Below are 19,524 nucleotides of genomic sequence, written 5' to 3' on the forward strand. Positions count from 1 at the left end.
TCCGAACGAAATGCATAAAAAGTGCTACGCCTGTGATTTAAAGTGCGCAACAATGACGCCGTGTATTTATCTCCCGAACGACGTGTGTGACAGTCAGTTTCTTATTGTGTATAAAGGAGACTAGAACTATCGATCGCTTTACCTAAAGACGATCAAGCTATTTCTTTTTCGTTTCCGCTCTTTGTCCAGAGCTTACGAAAAAATTAAAAGAAAAAACAATGAGTCGATTCGCTGCTGCAGGGGTAAGGAGAAGAGTGTATTGTTTCCCCGCTGTTCACGATTTGACGGCGCGATTCGATTTTTGAGTGTTGGTGCAGGATCGGTTTATGAAACGGCAGCAGCAGGGAGGAAAAGGAGATTGTTTGTTGTTGACTACATCTACATCGTATAATTGTTGATGGAAAACGTGCAGTAATAGTACATAATAGTAGGTGTAATGTAATGGTTGAAGGACCGAGTACTGCAACTTAGTATACATATACTCAGGGACGTACTGTATAATATGCGCGCATTTGGTGACTAAGCCCTTTTCCAACCTCCCTTTTCGTACCTTGTTATGAGATATTATTCTATTTGTTTCTTTCAGGTTTACAAGGATCAGAAGCAGCAGTAGCAGTAACAGTAGTAATACTCACATTTGCTGGTTAAATGTATGTGACTAAAAGCATCTAATAAAATATGCTGAGCTGTCATAAAATGATATGGTTGGTATATTTATAAATATGGCACAAAAAACAGAAATAGATGCCGCCAATGTGATACAGTGCTCTGCTGGTAATATAAAATTATTGCTTCTCTCTTGCTCGTGCATGATTTGTGTATGCTTACATCAGTAACAATGAGAATCATTTTTTTTTGCGTAGTAGCTTATACTTGACCCCATAACAACGGTAACCATGGCAATTTGCATTTTGTTGCTAGGCGACCAAAAAAAAGAAATAACACCTACATGGAACAGCAGCCACTCACAACTAACAGTATGGCAACTCGCGCGTTTCTGCCTCCTTTATTTGTTTATTTGCGATGATGCCAGATTCTGCAAATTATGATCAACGTCTATACATAGAATACAGCTGGCAAGGTGTGGTGTTTAATAATAAAAGAGGTGATAACAATAATAATGAAATGTGTTCGACCAAGCCTAAAAGGGCGCAGCCAGCAAAAGCAGGCTTGCTAAACAGAGTTAATCAGGGCCGGGTTTCTAAAAATGGAGTTTTCTCAGGCGCCACACAGATGCCCTTTATTTAGTTTTTTTGGTGCGTGACACGAGCCATTGTGCGACACGAGTGAAAGAGAGGAAAGTTGAATGCCAAGCCGTGAGTGGCTCGTTAACACCCTTTTTGCTTGCTTGCTTGCGTGTGTGTGTGTGTGTGCGTGGGCGTGTGTGGTGTAAGCTTACTCCTTTTCTCTCTCTTCTGCCTTTCTTTTTTTCCCCAGTTTCTTCCTGTTGTTGTGGGCTTTGCTCTCTGATTCTACATCCTCCTCTTCCCTCTTTCTTTCTCTTTTCTCCCTTTCTTCCTCGCATCCTCCCTTGCCATACGCCCCATACAACTCTTTTCACTCATCATTCGTCATCCCCCAGGGACACCACCCACTCACACGCGGTTTGCCTCTCTGTCTCTCTTTTTCCATTCTCATTTATAAAAGCTCAGCTGTCGTCTCGAAGCACAACTCTTCTTTTTTTTTTCCTTTTCTTTTTTCTCTTATTTGCTCTCCTTTTGCGTCCACCTCGCTCGTGTACATACGCATACACGTTCTCTCAGTACAGCACAGCAAGAGACGCTCTACACAATCATCACCACCACCACTAGCTATAGTACAAAGAACGCACCGATAATTTTTTTAAGCATGGCATCAGGGGTGATATCGCCTGAGGAAACTTCTGCGCGACAAAATAATCAGCCACACCAGCGACCACCCGCACCCCGGCATGACGCTTCCATTTCTGCCCTGTTAAATGACAAACAAACCCAGAGCCATCACCAAAAGCACCATCATCATGAAGACTATCTGCCCACGCCCGTCACCCCAGCAACAAGCTTCCCCGTCCTCTCGTCATCGCGTCCGTCCGATTTATCCGCATCGCCGCTCCCTTCGCCCCTGCCGTCCTCCGCCCATGCAGCCTCCAAGCCCACGCCAGTGGCAGACGAACAACGCACTGACAGGACAGCAACAGCAACAATAACATCTGTTGAAAAGCCCTATGCATGCACGCAGTGCAGTCAAACGTTCAGTAGACCGCACAACCTCAAATCCCACTTGACCACGCATTCTTCTGAGCGGCCTTTTCAGGCAAGTAATTATTCGGAAAGTGATGGTGTGGAGGCCCCAGAAGAGTGTGTATGTGTGTATTTACCTGTTTTGCTTATTATAGTGCGATATCTGCAAGAATTTTTTCAGACGACACCATGATTTGAAGCGACATCGCAAGTTACACACTGGCGAACGACCCTACAGCTGCAACATTTGCCACCGTTCCTTTGCGCGTCTCGATGCGTTAAACCGGCATTGCCGCGCCGAAGGTGGCACCGCTTGCAGCAGTGTGCATCGTGTTCAAGGCCGAAGGTCCATTGCGTCCATCACACCCACATCCACAACCTCTTCCTCGCCGTCGCCACCTGTCTCCTCTTCTTTGTCCTCTTTGTCCTCGTCCTCATCGTCATCATCATCGTCGTCCGTCACCATGAACAGCCAACGACCGATCATACCGCAGCTTCATATCGCCCATCCAGCTTCACAACCTCTCGCTAACGAAGTTTATCCTTATCCACCTTCAATTAATACGATTATTTCCACAACCACTAGTAACAATAATACCTATACAACCGCAACAACTACTACTGCTAATAACGCTGCCGCTTCCATGACTACGCCAGTAGCATCACCACCACCACCACCACAGCCTGCTACATCTTCTTCTTCCACTACTGCTGCTGCTAGTTCGGCTAATAGGATTCGTGACACTTTACTTCCTTCACCGAGCGCACTCTCTCGACTACCAGTTTCGGAAAGCACGAACCTCGTGCCCATTCAAAAACTCCATTCCGAGATCGCGGGCCACGAGAAAACTGCCAGCAGTGCATACGGACCTTCTTCTCAACAACACAAACAACAACCAACAATTCCTCCTAGTTCAAAAGTAGCAGCAGCAACGCCTCCCCCTTATTATGACTGGGCATCTCAAGCCGGACGCGACCGAATACTACCATTACCAAAGCGGTATTCAAGCAGTAACAACAACAACAGCAACAATAATAATAATAATACTATTAGCAGTAGTACCAGTAGTAGTCATGGTGGTATGGAGCCTAGGGATCGACTTCGGCTGGAGAATAATGATTTGCGACAGGAGCTTGCATATTGGCGATCCACAGCGGAAGAGTTGAATACATTAAAGTCGCAGTTGCATGATTTGCAGGTCGAGGTGAGTTTGTGCTACTTCTTGGAATCCTCCTCGTACTCGTCCCCCCACCGCACCCAGAAACTCCCTGAAAATAACATTCTATGCCGTGGTCTCTTGTAGAATAAAGTATTGCGGTCACTTATCACTGCTTCAAGCGCAGACGAGCAGCAGCAGCAGCCCAAAAGGAATATAAAATACTGCATTAAGGAGGAAGAGGAAGAAGAAGAAGAGACCTACAAAAGGAGACGAAACAGTGATTGATTATTGGCTTCCCAACGTGCCCTTTTCGATCCACTTACTCAAAGCTACACACATTCTCCTTCCCCTTCATCCAATCCCTTTCTCTCTTTTTCTCTTTCCCGTGCTATGCGCATACCACGCGGTGTCATCTTGTCGTTTGCTTTACAGACACAATTATCGCAACATATTCGCCCGTCTCTTCATTGACAAAACCCAAAGCGCTCCCCACACGCTCCTCCTCTAAAACATCTCCCCACCAATCCTTATACTTTCTTGAATTCGATTTCATGCCAATGTACATATAAAATTCTCGATCTCTCTTTCTCTACGGCCCACACCCCTTAGTTTTTAAAAATAATAATAGCATTATTGTTACAAGAAGAACATCAAAATAAGAAAACATCTACGACAGAGAATTGTTTGATTTTTTCTTGATATAGGCCTCTCCTTAGAGTGGATTGTATCCTTCACCCAAAGCTGCCTCATCCTCCTCTTTGCTAAAGCAGCCATGCAAATACGTGTATCCCGAGATCGCAAAGCACGCAAATGCCATGCCACTTAACACCAAACAAGGGCCTCTGACAGCTTCCAAATGTGGGTAAACGAGGTTGAGTTGGTCCACACCATTCTCGTACATGATCGATGACTGTGCAACCAGTAAGAGTGCCAGCACGGCTGCGCCCCATGCAAGAAATCCACGCGAATAATATTGGTCCTGAAACCGGGGGTATAATATCGCCCACACCAAGCCTATTAATGTGGCAGCGCCGCCACACAGGAGGCACAGCACTGAGGCAGGATAGATCTTGGGATTGTGTGGGGGGTTCGGTTGTGAGGCAGGATTCAAATCCGGATCTTGCTCGATTTCGTCTGTGAATAGCTCGGGAAATGTTTCGTTGAACTTTTCTGGAATCGTTACGTCTAAATTTTTATGTAATTCTGTTATTTTATAATCACTCAATGCCCATGTATAGCTTCGCAAATTACCAAAGGGCATCATCATTACACCATCATCGGTTCGACATGAAGTGATCCCGCCACGATCGGTAATGCAATAGCCTTGCCAACCAACGTTTATTGACAGCGTGCCGGCCGGTCGTTCGGTCAGTTGTGCGAAGTATAGCTTTGCTCCAGAGTTCGATCGGCAGCCTACCAGACACAGTAGGATAAAGATGAAGCCGACAAGTGAAAAAAATATACCAACGTAATTCCTCCGAGATGGTCGCATGCGTAATACTACTCGTCGCTTCTTTTCAGGCATTGTGTATGTGTATTATGGTAGTTAGTGTTATAGTCAAAGGATATTTATGCTATTAATACATTAAATCAGAAAAAGAACTGAAAGCGGGAAGAGAAATGGATATGCAGTGTTTTGTAACTTTTCCAAGCTTGGCAATGAGATTGTTGACAAGGTCTTGTGTCTTTTGATTGATCCAGTATGAACTGATACAAGGGTTAGTACTTTGTACTTTTATATGCACCTCCGCAGGTGAAATATAGGTGAAGCTAACCTAGTGGCAGTCAATAAATGTTATGCAAGTCATGTGCAGCCCTTGCATGAACATCAAGTTGGTTCAAGGCTCAATCCTTTTTGCTTTTTGACCAAAGTCATAATGTTTGGGTTCATCATCTTCGCTATGGCCAGCAGTAGCTAAAATGAGACTTTTCCCTTTAAGCATGTAGAATATAAGTTACTGAAGCTTGGCAAAAGTTTAGCCCCGCACTACTAGTATATGCATATTGCTGCTTTTTATTGATCATTGCTAGCCATCACAACAGGTATCATGCGATCGTTTCGTCTCCTTCATACACACATGTAGCGTCCATTATTGAAGGCAGCTAAATCTTCTGCCAACAAATTAGAGAAGTGCGATATAATAGAGTTTAGCAGAGTTATATGATTATATTAAACTCCTTGTTATGCCTGCGTTTCACGATGATTACCTCAGCTTTGCTTTGAGACGAGCAGAAGCCCCTTCGGTAAAGTAGTGAAACAGCCTTCCTGTGCACAATAGGGTAAACTTTTTCACATTATAGTGATACGATACTCAGGCACGTATGTGCACAATAACAGATAACACTGGATGATGAGTTCCTATTCCTTGGTTTATATACCTTCATTGAGTTATCAAAGTTGAGGGCTCTTCATAACATGGTTGGTACATAATAACTACTAAGTATCCATGTATAGAATGCAGGTGGCCTAAAGCGTCACCAAATCAACGTTAAGAAGTCCGCATAAGTTGGAAGCAAGGTGTGCTTTTTTTTCGTTTTATAACGTGCTTGCTCTTCTTCTTTTGCGTTCATGTTTCATGAATTCGCTGTTGGCGATTCTACTGGTGGTGAATTCCACCCGAGGCCACCACTTTATGTTCAGTTATCCGCCTAATCCTGAACGACCCGAATCTTATCACGAAGACGTTACCTCAACCTTATACGCCAAAAGCAAGATTAAGAAGAATAAACACGCCGAAACGTCCGTGCCACCTTCTGATCGGCTTCCACCCAATGCATCGCATTCATCACTACGTAAATCAACCGACGATTCATTCGTTAATTCAGAACAACAATCACAGCAGAAACAAAACCAGCAACAACAACAACAACAGCAGAAACGGGAAGCAGAAGATAGGTTTGCTGGTCGCGACAGTATATTTGATATTGGGGTATCATTTCTCGCTGATGCGCTCGCGCCGCGCCTCGAGCTATGTGATCGCAAGTTCCAGCTCAGTATTGACGATCTTACATTTGTCGGCCATCCAGTCAGCTTAGCATCTAGTCAAGAAGACGATGACGAAGGAGAAGAAGACGAAGATAGTGGCGTTGACAATGAGGAAGCAACAACTCCTACGGATAATAATGCCAGTAGCGGCGATGGTATTGGTAGTACTGGCAGTGGTAATGAAAAAAACCACACAACTGGTGGCAATAATGATACCAGCAGCAGTCGTAGCGACAGCAGCGACGATACAGTCAGTAACGACACTACAACAAACATCAAGTCAAAAGAAAAGCAACAAGATGATGACAAGAACGGCAAAAAGGATAGCAACAGCAGCAGTAGCAGAAGTGGAGGTACAACCCACATGACGCTCTTCCATGTCGTGTTTGTCATGTCTCCCCCTGATCTGGAATTGAACGCACGCACGGATATGATCTATACGCATGTCGTGCGACGCTATGCCGCAGCGTTGCAATACGAGCAGCTTCGGTGCGGGTATATTCAGGACGAGTTTGAAAAGATCTTGGCGATAAGAGATGATGCGATCAACAAGAGCACTCCATACGACGAAGTCATGAAGAATATTTTGCAAGAGTCGTCGTTGGCCCGAGATATCAAACAAATCTATGCAGCTATATCAACGGATAATATCGCTCACATCATCATTAATGACTTTATTGACCTGTCACTCCAGATACCTGTGTTTGGTGAGATGGTTCCTCCGTCAGACGGTGGCATGGCATTGCCTTTGGCACGTACACAGGATTACTATTACGCTTCACTGATGGATATCTATGGCATGTCTGGCTACGAATACGACAATTATCCGATTATTTGTCCGTACCATACCCTGTTACTGCTAGAAGACCCAGAGGAAGTGTTGAAAAACATGCCATTAGATGCAAGTCCTACTTTAGTTCAGCTCGTTCAGATACTGACGCCCACGCAAAGGTAAGGTGCATATTTCACATATGCCAAAGTCACTGTAATTATTTTGCCAAAAAGAAAAATAGGAAGGCAGAGTACTCAACAATGTATGAACAGTCTACAGGAATTACATCTTTTGCTCGATTGCTCTCTCGCTCAGATATACCGTTTGGCTGCTCATTTAATCTACTGGAGAAAAGCCAAATTGATCCATACCATCCATGCTCGCAATATATATGTCATTTCCCCACAAGCTAAACTTGAAGAGTAAAGTATCATTCTATCCAGCTCTCTTTATTAATGCATATAAAGCAATATAACGATCACTAATGTCTTTCTTTTACTATTGTAGCCTTGAAAGTTTGAATACCGATTTTAAAATGCACATAGCAATCCCGAACCTCGACTTACCACGGTTGCTATCCCAACTATCTATTGCGAAACCGCTTCATATGATTGCACCCAAAGAATTTCGAAACCAGTATCTTGAAGCAATAACCTACTTGGTTCGCAAAGATCTCGTTATCCAACTGCATATGTTTCTGGTTCTTATGGAACTGAGTACTGCAATTGATGACGATCAGGATGATAATTCTTTGAGTAGACGAAGCTCCAACAGTAATACAAATATGCCGCCCACTAATGCATCACCGCCAACGGATGCTGTCATATCATCCAGTCCGGGCCAAACGAGTATGCTTGATTCACGCAATCGCTTTAAGCGTTTGATCCATGATAAAGTGCCTAAAGAAGTCGCTGAATTGTTTGAACGGTAAGAAACAATAACAATTATTATCTGCTTGAAAAGAAAAAAACATTTCTCATTTTATGCTGAATTAAAATATCACAGGTTAACTCCATTCATGGATGGCAAACATCATATTGAAGAAATTATGTATAGGGAAGGTGTTTCAAGAAGACAACTCAGTCTTGTCTTGAAGTATTATAGAGATAGCATTGTAGTCGTTTATCATTATTGATTTAAATGAAATGAAATGCAAGTTAGTAGTATATATATTTTTAGATTTTCTGCACATAAAAATGAGATGGTGATGGAGTTGAGAGTGTGAATTGGGTAATAAAGATAAAATATTAAAACAAAAAAATTGAGACAGAAAAAGATAGAGGGAGAAAGAAAGAAATTTATGAAGATAGTTGTGACCGTTTGGTAGTACTACGGAAATAATGAGGGTGATGTTGTTGTTGATGATGGTGATGGGGGTGGTCTTTCTCAAGTTTCGAGACATGGTGTTTTCCGTTGCAACACATTCTCACATCTTCCAACCCTTCGTCGTCGTCGTCGTCGTCATCCTGCTCGACTCGACTGCGACTTGATACGCTTCTTCCGCTTCCGGCTATTGAACTGATGGAACGTACCGGTCGTAGCCGTTGGAAACTTGGCTTTTTAAGAATAGATACAGCACTGGTGGAGACGGATTCAGTGATATCACGTCGGTCAATGCTTTTCTTGGGTGTGCCATCTACATTGGCGCGTGCCAAAAGATACGACAAGGACTATCATAATTATGGTTAGTTAAAAAACAAAACAAATGCTTATATTAAGATTGCATCATAAAAGTTACCTCATACCACACGCCATGTTTTGACGCATCTGGCGCGGTAATCTTGAGTTGTCTTCCTGGTGTTTGGATCATTAGGCTTACTTGTGGTAAGCCCGTGGGATTGGGAGTATAATCGGGTATGGCAGAGACATCCTCAATGAATGCTATGACAACAACAAATAGATTTTATGTCAAGATATTTGCTTTTATATGAGGTCATTTCATTGTAGATTTTGTTTAAAACTTACCACTCTTTGCTTTTGATTCTCGTCCATCAACACCAGGAGCAGAGGCACTCCAGTAGAGTGTGCGAGTGTAAGGATGAATCCAAAAGAATCGCTTATGACGACGTTCTGAAAGTCCGTTTCCAACAGCCTTGCGGGTATATTTCCACATCCAGTCACCAATCATGGTCTGTGTGATCAATGCAATGGCATTAGGATCGGATATACCATTGGCAGTACGGGCCGCTGCTTCCAGTTGTGACGAGGTGACAGAGGGTCGGCGATCAGTCGTTGTGTTGGATGTGGACACACTCGAAATACTACCCGACTCCCGGCGTCGGCTAGTATAGGTCGTCGTGTGTGGATTGACATAGGCTGTGCCATACTCTTCATGATTTTCAGGTGCTATCCTGCTCGATACTGAAACCGATCGTGCAGCTGCCTTGGATAACAATGTGGACGGTGGTGGGCTGCTAGGTCGTGCCGGTGGTTGGTCTTCCTCTGTTCCTAGTACTCCTTGAGCGTCATTAGCTGCGAGTGCTAAACTATCGCCATCATTGGAACGTTGTTGTTGTTGTTGCTGCTGATCATGTTTCTCTTGTTTCCGATAGGCATTGAGTGCGGCTTGCACGGCACGCTCTACCATAGCATCCGCTTCGGATTGTGTTAACGTCTTTGGTTCTTCGCCTTCGTTTACTTGTGTAACAGCGCTTTGTGGTGTTAATAATGCTCCATTGGCCATCCATTGTGGTGCGCGACGGTTGTCACCATACTGCTTGACCTCGGAACTATCCGTGTTGGTGTAACTGCCTTCAACACCCTTTGCATGAAGACTGGGTGCCTGTGACATGTGATTAGAAGCATGTTGTTCCAGGTTGGTAGCGGTGGCGGTAGTGGTGTTATCCTTTGGCATGTTGCCAGCAGCATGGGTCATCTCGTTAGGGTGTACGTCGGATGATTTGCTTCCGGTGCTAGCAGCAGTAGCTTCAATAGATTCATGATGCAGTTGTGATGAACGAGCTGAATTTACAGATGTTTCTCCAAGTGACAAAGGTGTATGGATTGTTTCGTTCGATTGTGATGCTGTTTGGGATGATGGCTGTACGCTAGCTGCCACTTGAGCTGTTGTTGCCACTGCTGCTGATGCTGGTGTTGGTACTGCTGATACCGGATGAATCGGTTCACTCGGTTGAATTGCTGATTTTGGGGAATATCTATTTTCTTGAATCGATCGATCGAGAACCGTGCCAGTCTGAGGCGCTTCAGTTGCATTGGCAGCAGTAGCAATAGTTCCGTTCTCTGTAGCACTATTTGGCGGTATGCTGTCGAAACCACTCAGAGAGCCTTCAACTTGAGAAGACGACGGTGCATTATCAAAAGCATGTGTAGCTTCCAGCGCTAAAGCATTCGCTGCAGGTGACACTTGATGGGATACAGAATTTCGAGATTCAATGCTTTCCCTTGATTGGAACTCTTGTTTTGACGATGATGGATTAGCTGCGCTCGTATTCACAAGACCGATAGTAGCAGCAACATCGGTATCTACAGCTTCGGTAGTCGATGAAATTGATCCGTGCTGAGGTACGTCGGTGGTGCTTATACTGCTACTGGTTGTTGTCACCTGGCTCACATCCTTGTTATCTACTGCATCAGTAGTGTGTTCCTTGACCAAAGGTGTTGGCATGGTCTGTGCGCTACCGACTTCAAGATCTTGGGTGGCAAGAGCATGATGTTCTGTCTCGGGTGATACTCCAGCCATGGCAGCAGCAGTGGTAGCAACACCAGCAGCAACACCAGCAACAGCGGTTGTAGAAGTAGTCCAAACTGCTGAATCGGAGCCAGGAACCATGGTAACAGGATTGGTCTGCGTAGAAACAGTATCTGTTGCCTTGGCAACAGCTTGCGGTTGTTGCTGGATTATATCAGCCGTAACTCCAGCGTCCACAGGGACAGACATTGGCTCGCTCTGTACTTGTTGGGTTTGTTGCTGTACAGGCGTAGCGCTGATACTGGGCATATCGACCGTTTGCAAGTCAGGCGGTGCAATGGTAATGGTAGTGGTGGTTGTGGTTGGATCTGTTTCGACAACGCTTGTTGCGGTTGTGTCTGGTGTCTCAGTCTGAATTTGTCTGTTGCTAATTTCCATTTCTGTCTGTGTTCCCACATCAACAGTGACAGTGCTAGAACGTGGTGGTACAGACGACGAAGATGACAGGGCCATGGACAGTTGATCGCCAAGCGACATTTCTTTTGGTTTTGCGGCCCCAAGTTCCGATGACAGTGACGTGAACCCGGTCGCAGGCGCAGCATCATTTACCACACGATCCATTTCATCCTCGTCAGAAAAAGGGTTTGATTCATCAAAGGAATCAACGACTTCTTCTTCCTCCTCTTCATGCCCGTCTTCCGCTACACCTTTTGGTGTCCGACTGCCCACGCGCTTGCGTCTTGTGCTACCTTTTCTCCGTTTGCTTGTGCTGCTGCTACCGTTGGCCTTGTGTGACCGTTTTGCGTCGCTTGTACTGCGTGCATCCTCCCACATGCGAGGCTCATTCTGCAGCTGTTCGATCGTCTCTTGCGATTCTGCCAAGAGTTTCTTCAGTTCAAACTTTTCGGTCTTTTCGCGATGCATATTACTGCGCAAGTTGGAAACCATGCGATGTGCATGTGCGAGTGATGTTTTGAGCGTTTCTACCTCCATTGCTTGGTTGCGCGTTGGTGTTTCTTTGGGCGAGCCAGGAGGTGATGTCTTGGGACTTTGCGCTTCACGATCCGTACCTGATGCATCGCCTGAAGATGCTGCATCTGCACTGTCTGCCTTATTCTTCATCAAAGCGTGCATATCGGAATGGCTGCGTTTGGCGATTCGTGTCTGCGCCTTGGCGATAGCAAGCTCGGATGTCAATGCATCGATCTGCTTCTTTTGATCCAATTTTTCACGCTGTAAACCGGCTGCATGGCGGCGAATCGAAGACATATCTTGCTCATGCCGTTGCTTCATATTCTCGACCACCGACTGCAGCTTTTCCTCACTCGCGCGAAGCTTTTCGATTTCTGTTCGAAGATCGTTCATTTGCTTGACCAATCGATTTTGCTCGGTGTTGGACTTTTGTAATGTTTGTTGCATTTCGGTCACACTGATCGTGAGCTCTTGCTTTGCTAACTCCAAATTCCACGTGTCTTCCTTGAGTCGTTCTTTGAATCCGCACATAAATTTAGTAAATCACATATCCCTTTGCTTAATTTTTTGGAGCTCCCTTTTCATTACCTTCAACCTCTTCCCGTTGTCGCAACTGTTTAGCCATGGCTTCTGCAGCACGTTCCAAGTCAGCCTTTTGGATTTCGAGCTGATTCAACTGCTCGTCCTTTTCTTGCAGTAGCGCCTGCATCTTCCGCACTTCCAACAATAATCCCTGACCAATTTCGGTTGCAAATTCGATATCCGTGTTTCGACGATCAGCATTGGGGACCTTAGAACGCCGTTTAGTAGGCGTCGAGCCGGATGGTGGTGGAGGAAGGGGTAGTAATGACGAGGAATCAAGGCCTGAACTTGATGGACTGGGTATCGGATGGCTACTGAGCAGCTATAGGAGCAAGATAGAAAAAAGAGCCGGGTTAAGGGGCTGTTTCTTTTAAGGCACCACATGTAAGATGTAAAACATCTGTTTTTATTGTATAATTCAATCGAAAGACCCACTTACCCGAGGTGATCGGTAACTCGACACGTCGCGTTCCAAGCTACGTAATTTGTCGAGCGTTGCCGGAGTCATGTCATCCATCCCCGTATTGGATGCCAAGACTTGTCGACGTAGTGGAGGTTTTTGTTGCTGTTGTTGTAGTTGATGATGATCCATTTCCTTAAGCCTCTCTTTGAGTTGACTGATTTGTCTGATCAACACGTTTTTTCCTATCCCACTATTGGACTCTTGTAATAGCTTTTCGTTTTCGGCTATCTGCTGCTCCAGCTGCTGCCGAGTCGAGTTTGTTGAGGTCGAAGTAGATGGTGTTGGAAGTACAAGGGATGAATTGCTGCTTGATGCTGGAGTTGATAACGACGGTTTTGGGATCGGTGTCATCAAATATGAGAGAAAAGCCAGATGGTGTGAATGAGCGTGGAATTATTTGTAAAATATAAAAAAATAAATAAAGTTATAGTATAGTGGAGGGAGTAAGAATAAAGGAATGTATGTGGTGTGCACGACTGGACTTGTCAAAAAACGTTCGTCCTACTATTAAGCTGCTGGGTAAAAAAAAAGCAAAAAAGGGAGCAAAAGAGAAAGGGGGGAAAAGAAACGAAGAAAGCAACGGTCTTCTTTTTGCTGCAGAGTATATGTTTATAAAGTGCTGTACGTGAGTGATTGTCGAGAGATTGTGCGTGTGCGTGTATGTGTGGGTTTTAAAGGAAAGTACTAAGTGAATGTGATAAGTAAGAGAGAGAGAGAGAAAAAGCGAATACTGACTCTCTCTCTCTCTCTCTCTCTCTCTTCAAATGGCGTCGCCATGGAAACATGAGGTTTTCAAGAGGTTCGTGTAACATGACCACAATATATGACTGCAAACGCCGGATTGTCTTTTCCCTCTCTCACTCTCACTCTCTCTCACTCCTACCCTAAACCCCCCCCCACCCCACGAGAATATGTCGTCTGGACGTGCCTTTAAACTGTAAGTGTGTGGACTTTGCATTTCACTTTTATTGTATTCGACACATCTCCTTTTAACCCTTTTGCTTCCCCTTCTATTCTGCGTGCATATCTTGCATCGTCCACCCGGCAAACAATTTTTACGATGGACGGGCAATAGAAACAACAATACGATTATTCCTGCCGTGGTATGTATCGTTGACAGCATACATACAAGATTATAATCAGCTTACAATGCAATTTTATAATAGGGCCTTGGAACGTGGCAATCCAAACCCAACGAAGTCTATGATGCCGTACGGACGGCATTGAAAGCAGGGTAATCCTGATGGAGACCTCTTGTTTCTTTAGCGCATAGCACACATGCTGTTGTCACCATGCCATGACCACCCTGCTTCTTACTAATGACATGATGTAAACTCCTCTCAGATATCGCCATATCGACACAGCCTACGTTTGTATGTTTTAAAAGGAACACCCACGCTTAATATTTATTACTGATCGTACGTTTTAGACCGAAATGAAAAGGAGGTCGGACAGGCTATCAAAGACAGTGGCATTCCACGAGAGGAGCTCTTCATCACCACCAAGCTGTAAAATATAACACTTTCATATAAAGCGAGTAACAACAACAGCACACATTTAATACATATTTCGTAGCTGGAACACAAGCCATCGTCCCGATACGGTGCAGGCCGCTCTTGAACGATCGCTTGCTAATCTTCAACTCGAGTACTTGGATCTCTACTTGATGCACTGGCCCATCGCTTTCCAGCCATCTCCTAGCAACTTCCCGCGCGATGCTGACAAGAATATTTTGCTCGACTCGACTGATTTTACCGAGACGTATGCTGTACGTTGTACCTGGTTCCCTTCTTTTCATATATAGCGTGTACGTGTGGTTGAGTTTGAATTGTCTAAAATGTAATGCTAATCACGTAATCCACAATTCATATTTCCCTTTTGTCTTTGCATAAATGTAGGCCATGGAAAAGCTTGTTGGTTCTCGCGTGCGTGCAATTGGTGTCAGTAACTTTAGTATTGCTAACCTCGAGAAATTGGTTCAAACTGCAAAGATTATGCCTGCTGTTCTTCAGGTAATCTCCATTCATTGTTGTAGTTACGAATATGATCCTATAATGTATGCGGAGAAGAAAAGCAGAAGAACCTGACAAAAGAACTATAAATTAATAGGTTGAGTTGCATCCCTATTTTCCCCAATGGGGTCTCCTTGCCTTCTGCGAGAAGCATAACATTCATGGTAAGCGATCTTCTCCTTCTTCTCCATTTATAGCAGATAGCAACGCGCGCTAATAACTATGATGATGAACCTCCTACGATATAATTATACATTAGTCACTGCTTACTCGCCGCTCGGAAGCACCTCCTCGCCTGTGATGGAAGAGCAGATTGTTGTAAGTACAGTAATGTTTTCAGCACCATTTACATTTACGCGTTAAACTCTTCTCACGTATGACATCGTCATCTGCAGACCGATATTGCTAAAAAGCACAATGTCTCCCCTGCCCAAGTATTGCTCGCCTGGGGTGTCCAGCGCAATTGCTCTGTCATTCCGAAATCAGTCACGCCTTCTCGTATTGTTTCAAACTTCCAGGATGCGATCCTTACCAAAGACGATGTTGACCGCTTGAACACTTTGGCAAAGTCTGAACGCGCCAAACGCTTGTTGGATCCCTCACCTATTTGGGGTGTAGATATTTTCTCTTCCAAGCTATAGATGCGCAAAGGACTGTTAGAGAGTACCGGAATCAAATGGATGGACCGAGCATATCTTTCTTAGCTATGTATTCGCTTAATGTGTAGTGTAATAAATATCTAATAGCTTCAAACATATGTTTCACGTTTGTTTCTCGGACAGTAAAATGATGACAAGAAGCATAAATTCGAGCTTGATCCGCTTACTGTGCTCATCAGGCTGTCACCCCGTCACTCAAATATACAGCTGATCAAGAGCTTCTGGTCTTTTCGCATCACGATATCGCTGATGTGTTTTTACACAGCCGTATAAACATTTTTACATCACAGCTGAAAGAAAGAAAATTTATTTTCTTCTCTACAAGCAGGTCATCTAAAACGGTAATAACCTTGCTTGCTGTTCCTGAATATATTATCCCTGACTGTTTCATGTGCACGCATGCACCAAGTTGGATTTTAGACATCACTATGGGTTGCTTCCTCGGTTCCCTTCCCATATAGATGATGCCTCTTACCGTTATATTCTTTGCAAATGGTATATCTGTCACAGCCATGTGAAGATTCAGATACCCACAGTCGATAGTGTATGAGAGCGGCATCAAATTGCTATACTCTGACGATGAATTGCAATCATTTGTTCAATATGCTACAAAACCCAAGATAGTGAATGGGCTGGCAAACGCACGCGAAATAAGATGGGTCACACAAATTAATGTGCTGGGTTATCAAAAGTGAATAAAATAAAGGGCCTCCTAAAAGTAGCCATTTTTTGTACGGCACAAAGGAAAGAGAAGCAATAACTCACTCCTTGCAATGTCTTTTCTGTATTAATCCTACACAGTCCTTTTCTTCATCGCCTTCAATAATCTACACATCCTTAAAAATATAAATGCAGAATGTCTGCTCTACGACCACCGCTCAACAATGAACAGTCTACAAAATCCACAATGTCGGCATATGCACACATTCTCGACGATTTCCCTTCAGATGGAGGAGGGCCACCACAACGACAGTGGAGCATTCGGCAAGCTAACAGCCGACTTGATCAACATGGCTTGCAATCTGCACTGGAAAGCGATCTTAACCTTCAATATCAAGGCAACAATGCCTTACAACAACAGCAAGAGGAAGAAAAAGCTGGTATACCCATGACAGTCTTATCTTCACCCACCAGCCCACAACGCCAATCCAACAATCCCTATTTATCATCACCGCCCATGTCACCCACCAGCAGAAATCTAAAGCACAAGACATACGGTTTTGACGACCCATTTGCAGAAGCGCCCATGGAAGCGTGGCAAGAGATGAAGGATTATAATCTGAGGGCCAACGGCTTACCAACGCTGGATCAAATGATGCGTCTGCGGACACTGACGCCGCTCACGCAATCGAATTTCACAGCTTTTTTGCGCCGGCGTGGCGTGCACCAGAACTTTAACTTTCTGTTAGAGCTGGATACTCACGATAAACTCTGGCATGCACATGTTCAAAGTCTACGACGACAGACGAGATCGAGTGCGGATCGGTTGTCGCGATTCCTAGAGAGCGCAGCCGAAAAGCCAGCAAATACCAAAGATACCATGATGATGATGTATGATCCAAACCACCATCACCACCACCAAGGCAGTAACTATGTGGAAACGCCCGACACCCAAGATCTATTGCGACAGCAACAATATTTTCCATCCACCGAAGAAGATATTGGTCATAGCACAGCAACAGCAATGGGCAGCAACAACAATCATAGTACTACCACGTCGCCATACGCTTCACGCAGTCCTAATGGCAAATCACTCGGTCGCCACGATCTAGAACAGAATGCGACAAGAATATACCGTACTTTCTGCTCACGGCTTGATGCAGCACAGCCAATCCATCTACCCGACGATCATCGTGCTGTTTTGGATGAACTGATTGAAAAACACCATCGACCAGAACCCATCGTGTTCGAATCGGCACGCTCACATGTATTCGAGATCCTCAATGTGTTTTACTATCCGCAATTCGTCGATACGGTCTTGTATTCCAACTTGGCTCAAACCAGCGCGCGTATAGTATTTTTATTTGGACTGATCTTTCTGACGATTGGATTCGCGGTCGAGTTGAGCCTTATCTTTTTGGATCAAGGCACAATGGGAACGCGTTGGTGGGCCATCTTGCCCTTCTTTTTTGGCTGGACTAACTTGCTTGCTGGAATCACGGATTTTGCATGGTGGTTAGCTTTCACAGGCAAAAGGTAAGCAGATTTAGTGAGAGCTAAGGGCACTCTGACAACAGGGCCGGAGGGAGAGAGAGTAAGAGGCAATTAACTAATAACTCTATGATATCTTATTATACCATGGCTCTTCACTGTATCACTTTAAATAAAGTGAAATAAACTTCTTTGCATTTGAGCCAATACAGGACAAGACGGTGCTTCGAATCCATCGCAAGCGGGCAATTATCTGGTTAGCGGCCACAATTGTTCTTGCTATCCTTTCATCCATCATTTTCGTGTTTATCCCTGGAACAAGATTGCGCTCGGCGTAAGAAAAAAAAACGATCCTTTTCTCCTATTCCTTTCCACTATACTATCGCTGGAAAGAAAGATATATTCCCCATCTTTCACACACAGACACTGCACACGTTTCTTATCCTCTTTTTCTTCTCCTTATCTATTTCACTTTCCTTTTATTATCTTCGTTCATCCTTACTGTTTAATATAGTCTCCTTGATATATAATCTTTTTCTTTGCTCCGGTAGCCAAAAAGATGTTGTTAGTGTAGTATCAATTTAATTTTTTAAACAAAAAAAAAGCGATTACTTTCTTTCCCTGCCTCCTTCTTTTTTTATTCATCAAGTTACCAATGTCACTAGATATGTCTATATTTGTACGGCGATCATTCATGCCTCTGCGTAATAAGATTTCTACAGGCAACATTTGCAAACGTATGCTACGTTGTTGTTATGATATGTATCAACACATACGTGCCCGCTGTGACGCAGTTTGATAAATCACTAAAATAAGCCTCTACATATAATAATGGGCAATACTAAAACACTTACTACACTACCAGTCTCTAGACCTGCATAGATTTCATAAATTAACTAGTTAGTTTGAAAAAGTGTGTAGTGGATCCTTGTTGATTCCAGAGCGTCGATTCCCAAATTATGTGTGAAATTTATGAGGAACAAACTTTGTTTGGAAGCCTCTTCCATATTTTTCTTTTGTCTGCTAGCGCGAAAGTTTACAGATTCAAGAGAGTTGAAGGCTTAAAGATGTGAACTAAGTGGGTCAGCTGCACGTATTTCACCGTGAGTTAGTGATGCGGATATCACTAGAGTATGGCATGAGAATTTTTTGATTTGCTGCTGCTGTTGTTGCTCATTGATCTTACAGTATCTAGTAGATAAAGGCATTGGTAAAGTTTATCAGCTCTTCTGCTTACGTCATGTATATTAGCTGCTTTGGTATAGGGTAGTATCGCTAAAGTATTCAAGATAATCTTGGGTCATGCGTCTTTGTGAACACAATGTCTTGGGCGGGTATATATGCTCAAAACAGATTGAAGGAGCGTGTTATATTGGAAAGATCGTGAAGTGACACAGCGATAAAGGTTCTTTATAATGCGTTTATCATATAAGGTCATAATCATATCATAATATATGGGGCACTGACAGAACAAACATGTTTGCTTCTACTTAATGTTAGAACTAGCGCTTATTAATGGTATCTGCAGCTCCTGTACGATTTGGGTTAGTATACATACAACTTTCAGGCACGGAACACCTGTAGTAGATCCTTTTTTCCTTGCTTCCATTTTTATCGCTGATTTCTGCGGCGGCAGTTCAGGTACCATATCTGCCACAAAAGTAAGCGGAGCTGCCTTGCAGTTGTGAAACATTCATGCACTGCTTGAAAACAGCACCCAAGACAATGACAGGCAACTTCTTTAAGTTCGAAAACTTCTTTCTCTATAGCTCTTTTGATTAAAGGTGCACAGTAGCAATATCATAAGAGATTAGATGACGTCACAGCGGGGCTGAATTTCTGTGACGAGCTTTTTTAGCGCGTTTTTTCCAGTGTTTTGCTCTGCACCTTCACCTTCAA

General features: G+C 44.0%; 6 protein-coding genes across 6 annotated transcripts; 4 read left to right on the forward strand and 2 right to left on the reverse strand.

Annotated features, from left to right (window-relative positions):
- The first annotated feature begins 1,687 nt into the window (after positions 1-1,687).
- BDB00DRAFT_412264 (uncharacterized protein) lies at positions 1,688-3,878 on the forward strand. The gene is made up of 3 exons (XM_053117290.1): positions 1,688-2,292; positions 2,375-3,424; positions 3,524-3,878. The coding sequence occupies exons 1-3, from the start codon at positions 1,849-1,851 to the stop codon at positions 3,662-3,664; spliced, it is 1,635 nt and encodes a 544-aa protein (XP_052979147.1). The 5' UTR covers positions 1,688-1,848; the 3' UTR covers positions 3,665-3,878.
- A 213-nt stretch (positions 3,879-4,091) lies between these two features.
- BDB00DRAFT_764656 (uncharacterized protein) lies at positions 4,092-4,871 on the reverse strand (the record flags this gene model as incomplete). The annotated part of the gene is made up of 2 exons (XM_053119469.1): positions 4,092-4,564; positions 4,631-4,871. The coding sequence occupies 2 exons, from the start codon at positions 4,869-4,871 to the stop codon at positions 4,092-4,094; spliced, it is 714 nt and encodes a 237-aa protein (XP_052979148.1).
- Positions 4,872-6,230: 1,359 nt separating this feature from the next.
- BDB00DRAFT_825980 (nitrogen permease regulator of amino acid transport activity 3-domain-containing protein) lies at positions 6,231-8,300 on the forward strand. The gene is made up of 4 exons (XM_053123690.1): positions 6,231-7,316; positions 7,410-7,559; positions 7,645-8,064; positions 8,143-8,300. Exons 1-4 carry the CDS (start codon positions 6,730-6,732, stop codon positions 8,270-8,272), a joined length of 1,287 nt encoding a protein of 428 aa, XP_052979149.1. The 5' UTR covers positions 6,231-6,729; the 3' UTR covers positions 8,273-8,300.
- Positions 8,301-12,052: 3,752 nt separating this feature from the next.
- BDB00DRAFT_738168 (uncharacterized protein) lies at positions 12,053-12,542 on the reverse strand (the record flags this gene model as incomplete). The annotated part of the gene is made up of 2 exons (XM_053118421.1): positions 12,053-12,273; positions 12,347-12,542. Coding segments are annotated over 2 exons (417 nt in total), but the record flags the coding sequence as incomplete, so codon positions are not given.
- Positions 12,543-13,525: 983 nt separating this feature from the next.
- On the forward strand, positions 13,526-15,552 carry BDB00DRAFT_825982 (NADP-dependent oxidoreductase domain-containing protein). The gene is made up of 10 exons (XM_053123691.1): positions 13,526-13,740; positions 13,879-13,906; positions 13,970-14,037; positions 14,148-14,176; positions 14,233-14,311; positions 14,379-14,571; positions 14,702-14,815; positions 14,913-14,979; positions 15,075-15,133; positions 15,211-15,552. Exons 1-10 carry the CDS (start codon positions 13,715-13,717, stop codon positions 15,454-15,456), a joined length of 909 nt encoding a protein of 302 aa, XP_052979151.1. The 5' UTR covers positions 13,526-13,714; the 3' UTR covers positions 15,457-15,552.
- A 554-nt stretch (positions 15,553-16,106) lies between these two features.
- BDB00DRAFT_825984 (uncharacterized protein) lies at positions 16,107-18,344 on the forward strand. Its single transcript, XM_053123692.1, has 2 exons — positions 16,107-17,670; positions 17,804-18,344. Exons 1-2 carry the CDS (start codon positions 16,331-16,333, stop codon positions 17,961-17,963), a joined length of 1,500 nt encoding a protein of 499 aa, XP_052979152.1. The 5' UTR covers positions 16,107-16,330; the 3' UTR covers positions 17,964-18,344.
- Positions 18,345-19,524: the final 1,180 nt, after the last annotated feature.

This window comes from Zychaea mexicana, assembly GCF_025766255.1.
Source record: "Zychaea mexicana strain RSA 1403 chromosome Unknown BDB00scaffold_42, whole genome shotgun sequence".
Taxonomy (NCBI): Eukaryota; Fungi; Mucoromycota; class Mucoromycetes; order Mucorales; family Lichtheimiaceae; genus Zychaea; species Zychaea mexicana.

What these genes read in the sequence shown, in the direction of transcription:
- BDB00DRAFT_412264 (XM_053117290.1), top strand. Translation starts at nt 1,849, where the DNA reads ATGGCATCAGGGGTGATATCGCCTGAGGAAACTTCTGCGCGACAAAAT. An exon ending in CTTCTGAGCGGCCTTTTCAG is followed by an intron (nt 2,293 to 2,374) that starts GCAAGTAATTAT and finishes TGCTTATTATAG; the next exon opens with TGCGATATCTGCAAGAATTT. An exon ending in TGCATGATTTGCAGGTCGAG is followed by an intron (nt 3,425 to 3,523) that starts GTGAGTTTGTGC and finishes GGTCTCTTGTAG; the next exon opens with AATAAAGTATTGCGGTCACT.
- BDB00DRAFT_825980 (XM_053123690.1), top strand. Translation starts at nt 6,730, where the DNA reads ATGACGCTCTTCCATGTCGTGTTTGTCATGTCTCCCCCTGATCTGGAA. An exon ending in ATACTGACGCCCACGCAAAG is followed by an intron (nt 7,317 to 7,409) that starts GTAAGGTGCATA and finishes ATGTATGAACAG; the next exon opens with TCTACAGGAATTACATCTTT. An exon ending in CCACAAGCTAAACTTGAAGA is followed by an intron (nt 7,560 to 7,644) that starts GTAAAGTATCAT and finishes TTACTATTGTAG; the next exon opens with CCTTGAAAGTTTGAATACCG.
- BDB00DRAFT_825984 (XM_053123692.1), top strand. Translation starts at nt 16,331, where the DNA reads ATGTCTGCTCTACGACCACCGCTCAACAATGAACAGTCTACAAAATCC. An exon ending in TTAGCTTTCACAGGCAAAAG is followed by an intron (nt 17,671 to 17,803) that starts GTAAGCAGATTT and finishes CTTTAAATAAAG; the next exon opens with TGAAATAAACTTCTTTGCAT.
- BDB00DRAFT_825982 (XM_053123691.1), top strand. Translation starts at nt 13,715, where the DNA reads ATGTCGTCTGGACGTGCCTTTAAACT. An exon ending in ATACGATTATTCCTGCCGTG is followed by an intron (nt 13,907 to 13,969) that starts GTATGTATCGTT and finishes ATTTTATAATAG; the next exon opens with GGCCTTGGAACGTGGCAATC. An exon ending in TTATGCCTGCTGTTCTTCAG is followed by an intron (nt 14,816 to 14,912) that starts GTAATCTCCATT and finishes ATAAATTAATAG; the next exon opens with GTTGAGTTGCATCCCTATTT.